This window comes from Apodemus sylvaticus, chromosome 1 (assembly GCF_947179515.1).
Source record: "Apodemus sylvaticus chromosome 1, mApoSyl1.1, whole genome shotgun sequence".
Classification (NCBI taxonomy): domain Eukaryota; kingdom Metazoa; phylum Chordata; class Mammalia; order Rodentia; family Muridae; genus Apodemus; species Apodemus sylvaticus.
Window position 1 is genome coordinate 49697864 of NC_067472.1, and position 5078 is coordinate 49702941.

The window sequence follows — 5078 nt, forward strand, 5'->3', positions numbered from 1 at the left end:
GTCCATCCAGAGACTGCCCCACCTGTGGATATATCCTATATTCAGACACCAAACCTAGACAATTTTGTGGATGCCAAGAAGTGCTTGCTGATAGTAGCCTTATATAGTTCTCTTCTGCGAGGCTCTGCCAAAGCCTGTCAATACAGAAGCAGATATTTGCAGCCAAACATTGGACTGAGTATGGGGTCACCAATGGAGGTTCTAGAGAAAGTACTGAAGGAGCTGAAGTGATTTGTAACCCCATGGGAAGAACAACAATATTAACGTACTAGAGCCGCCAAAGCACCCAGGGACTTTATCACCAACCAAAGAGGACACATGAAGGGACCCATGGATCCAGCCTCATATGTAGCATAAGATGGCCTTGTTGGGTATCAGTAGGAGGAGAGAACTTTGGTCTTGTGAAGGCTCAATGCTCCAGTGTAAGGTAATGCCAGGGCAGGGAAGAAGGAGTGGATGGGTGAGTGGAGGAACTCCCTCATACAAGCAGGGGGAGAGAATATAGGGTTTCCAGGGGGGGTAGGGAGAGACCATGAAAGGGGATAACATTTGAAATGTAAATTAAGAAAATATCTGCTCGGCGTCTCTGCCCGGTCTGCACCGCCGCTTCCAACTGTCTCCGCGTGGCACGAGCCACGAGCCGCGCTCTTCCCCCGGTGGCGGCGGCGGCGGCGGCGGGTGCAAGCAAGGAGTGGCTGCGAGCGGCGGCGGGCTCCATGGAGAGCGGCGGGCGCCGGAGCAGAGGCGGCGCTTCCACCGCTGCCCTCGGACTGCAGTGACCCGCGTTCCGCCCCGCTTCGCGGCGGCCGCCCGGCCTCGCCGTCCGTGTCCGCGCCGCTGCCGCCGCCGCCGCCCGTCCCACCGGCGCCCGAGCACCGCGACTTCCCTCGGCCAGACTCCCCGGCGGGGTGGCGGCGCCCGGGTCCCCACGGTGGCGGCCGGAGCAGCGGCTGCAGGAGCCCGGCTCTAGGATGAAGTTCAAGCCCAACCAGACGCGGACGTACGACCGCGAGGGCTTCAAGAAGCGGGCGGCCTGCCTGTGCTTCCGCAGCGAGCAGGAGGACGAGGTGCTGTTGGTGAGTAGCAGCCGCTACCCAGACCAGTGGATTGTCCCGGGAGGAGGCATGGAGCCGGAGGAGGAGCCCGGCGGTGCTGCTGTGAGGGAAGTGTATGAAGAGGCTGGAGTCAAAGGAAAATTAGGCAGACTCCTGGGAATATTTGAGCAGAATCAAGACCGGAAGCACAGGACGTATGTTTATGTTCTGACAGTCACCGAAATATTGGAAGACTGGGAAGACTCTGTGAATATAGGAAGGAAGAGAGAGTGGTTCAAAGTGGAAGATGCCATCAGGGTTCTCCAGTGTCACAAGCCTGTCCACGCAGAGTACCTGGAGAGGCTGAAGCTGGGGTGCTCTCCGAGCAATGGGAATTCCACGGCTCCGCCCCTCCCAGATACCAACGCCTTGTTTGTGACTGCTGCACAGCCCTCTGCGGTGCCGTCCAGCATAAGATAGAGAGCTGGGCCCCTCCCCATGTGTCACAGCACACGTCCCAAGGAGGTTTTTTTTACTTTTCTTCTAACACATCTGACTGCTGCTGGCGAACTCTATTTGCTATGCAGGGATTTAAAATAATTTGCATGTATTTCATCTGCTTTCAAGTCTTTTAAAATAAATAACAAAATAGCAAAAATATTTTAAGATGCCAAAGTCATGTGGAATTTTTTTAAAGCCTTAATTGTACCCCATTACTTTGGTTTTCATTTTTATAACCTTTTTAAAATTTTCACTTTTGTCCACTTAACATTCTATGGTTTATTTTGACAGATCAACTGGTTGTTGGGTATATTTTTTGCCCTAAGTTTTTTTTTTCTTACAGTATCATATAGACACCAAATCTTTGTTGGGAATGAATGAAAAATTCTTGGTATTTAAAGAAATATATCTATCCCAAAACTTAAAGAGAGTAGTATTCTCCATTTGTAAGCTGCAGATTTGGGCTGTTTTTGTATGGGCCAGTAGCCTTTGACAAAGCACTTCAGCTTACTATTTCTGAGAATTTGTTCACAGCCAGAATTATGTCACAGTCAGTGTACTAGGACCGTTTCCCCTCTGACACAAGGATTTGATGTGAAAGAGTGCGCCATTTTTTTTAGGGCAAACTGTCAGCACTAGCGTGTGGCTCGGCACGGCTCATCCTGAAATTGTGTTTGTAGAAATCCATCTAGCACACGCAGCTGCTACTGTCCTTTCTAGCCCTTTGACATAGATTATATTAGGGGCCACATCTCCCTCAATGGCAAGTGCTCTTTAAATATATTTTCCGTTTCTGATTTAAGACATTGTTTACCACTGGGCTAGACTCTAACCTTGGATGCCAGTCAGTGACTTTTCACACTAATAAAATGGCTGTTCTTAGTGTTCTTAGGCCTAAGACACTGTCTTGAGTGTCAGCAGTAAGTGATGTCAGGTAAGCTGACTGTGCGGGAACTACAACATTCTAGCCGAGAATTATCGCACCTTGTGTTCGTGCTCACTCAAAGTTGGCCACCCCATGAAAAAGGACTAACTTCCTCCGTGAAGTCATGGAGGACGTGAAGTGGGAGGAGAAGAGGAAAAGATCTTTAGCCATTATTAGCCTATTGTAAATACTCAACTGGCAAGCATAAATCAGTAAAGACATTTGTTCCTTGGCTTGTTAACCTTTAAAGTGTGGTGCCGCTGCTGAAGGGGGCTTTGCCTGTAAAGAAAACAGGCGCCACAGATGCAGAACTAAAAATATTAGGTTCTAAAGCAGAAGACCTCAGCCAGCCGGTAGCATTCATCCGAAATTATGTCTTGTAACCAAGCAGGATAGTCCAGACCTTTTATATTTTACTTTGTACAGAGGTCATGTACTCTGGGTGTTTTAAAAGAAACATTTTAAAGAAACCCACGGATTGACATTTTCTATCTTTTTTGTTTTCTCATGATTCTCTGCAATTTCTTCATGTACTAAACACAACAGAGGAACTGGACTGTTTTGTATAGAATACTGCTAATAAATCCTCGTAAGTGCTTGGGGGGGTTATATGGACATGATACTCTTGAGGTAATAATGCATGAACCTATTTTATAAACTGTGTATTGCCATGTAAAATATGTACAGTATTAATGTCAACCATCTCTTTAAAAGTTAGCCTATAAATATTGTATAATTTCTTTGGTCAGAAACATTTGGACTAAGTCGTGTCACCTGGGTCAGGATTTTCTTCAGTGCCATTTAGCAAACTGTCTTTCCTTAAAGATTCATGGAATGTAACTGATTGCAGCTTTGCTGTTAGATTTCACCTGAGGGTTCCTCATTATTCTTCTGGAATCCAGACTTGCAAGATATAAAGGAAACTGAATCTACTAGAGAGAATGCCTGCCAGGCTGGCCGCCTGCGGAGCGGAGACGGCTGCTTGTGCTTATTTTCGCAGTCGCCGAAGAAAATGGGCAGCTAATTTCTCCAGTTCCATGTGCCTAAGTTTAAAAGAAAAAAGCAAAGTAGCTTGTTAGAAATTGACTTGCAGAAAAGTAGAAAGTGCTGTGTGGTAGTGAAGAAAATGGCATTTTCCCACCACACACAAGCCATCCAGCTTTGTCACACAGTATGAAGCAGCAAAGGTGAAGGAGAGAGATGGCTATGTGGACAAGAATCGCTCTGCATGGTATCATCTGAGATGGTTTCATTCGAACTGTTGTAAGAATCTTGACTTTCTTTTTTACATTTGGAAACATCAAATAAAAATGGAAACAATAAAAAAAAAAAAAAAAAAAAAAAAAAAAAAAAAAAAAAAAAAAAAAAAAAAAAAAAAAAAGAAAATATCCAAAAACAATTAAAAATACTTTGAGTATTAAATACAAAAAAAAAAAAATTCAGAATCCCCTGCTCAAGCAAAGATGCCATCCAATGTGTGTAGCTCTTCCAATAAGTCAAGACAATACTCCACATTTAAAGGAGAACCTGATGTAGACTGTCCCTCAATGCAGCCCCTTACCAGGTAACTGTAAATTCTGTCAAGTTGCCAAAACCTACAATCACCTTTCCTTATTTGGTTTTTGTAACAAGATAAAGGCAGTTTAATGTAAAGTGTTTGAAATAATAGCTTTGTCATGTATAGTTTTCAAGAAAAAAAATTGAAATGTGTTAAAAATGGGAAAATAGTGTATAATTACATGAATTTCACCTTTTTCTTTCTTTTCTCCAATTCCAATGATACATTCCAACTCCAAATGTATTAAAGATCTAAGCATAAAAGTATATACACTGAATCTGGTCTAAGAGAAAACAAAAGCTAACCTTGAATTCATTGTCACAGGGCAATACATCCTTAACAGAACACCAATAGCATAGGCATTGACATGAACAATCAATAACTAGTACCTTATGCAACTAAAATGTTTCTGAAAGGGAAATGGCACAGTCTTTTATACACAGTGGCAGCTTACAGAGTGGAGACAGATTATTACAAATTCCATATCCAGTAGAGGACTAATATCCAAAATACATAAAGAAATCAGGTACTATATATCAAAGAAAAGACTATACAATTTAAAAATGGGTTACATAACTAAATGGAGAATTTTCCATATGGAAAACCCAAATGGCAAAGAAACAAAAAATATGAATATCCTGAGACATTGGGGAAATGGAACTAAAAACTATTTTTAGATTCCATCTTCACCCTGGTAGAATGGATAAGATCAAAACCACAAATGTTACCTCATGCGGTGGAATAAGAGCAATAGTCACCCAATGCTGGTGGAAAAGCAAATTATAGCAAAGAGAGGCAGCTATAATTAAGAGAGGTTTGAGGGCTGGTGTGAAAATCAGTACAATGGACACTCAAAAAATATATGAAAGTAATAATAATGAAGTCACCAAATGATAAGGGAGAGAGACTCACATCTCTTCTCTCCAAATGAAAGCATCCAATCCTATAACTGTGTACATTCAACTGAGTTCTTAGCCAAAGTGTTGCTATGCAAATTCCCAAACAACCCTGCTTGTCTCAACACAGTAGGTTGATCTCAACAAATTGAAACTAAGACACT

At 43.1% G+C, this 5078-nt stretch overlaps 1 protein-coding gene across 1 annotated transcript; it reads left to right on the forward strand.

The window, feature by feature from the left end:
* Positions 1-745: 745 nt before the first annotated feature.
* On the forward strand, positions 746-3846 carry LOC127689332 (diphosphoinositol polyphosphate phosphohydrolase NUDT4B). The gene has a single exon (XM_052188888.1). The coding sequence runs from the start codon at positions 972-974 to the stop codon at positions 1512-1514; it is 543 nt and encodes a 180-aa protein (XP_052044848.1). The 5' UTR covers positions 746-971; the 3' UTR covers positions 1515-3846.
* Positions 3847-5078: the final 1232 nt, after the last annotated feature.

Coding starts and splice junctions, on each gene's coding strand:
- LOC127689332 (XM_052188888.1), top strand. CDS start 972: ATGAAGTTCAAGCCCAACCAGACGCGGACGTACGACCGCGAGGGCTTC.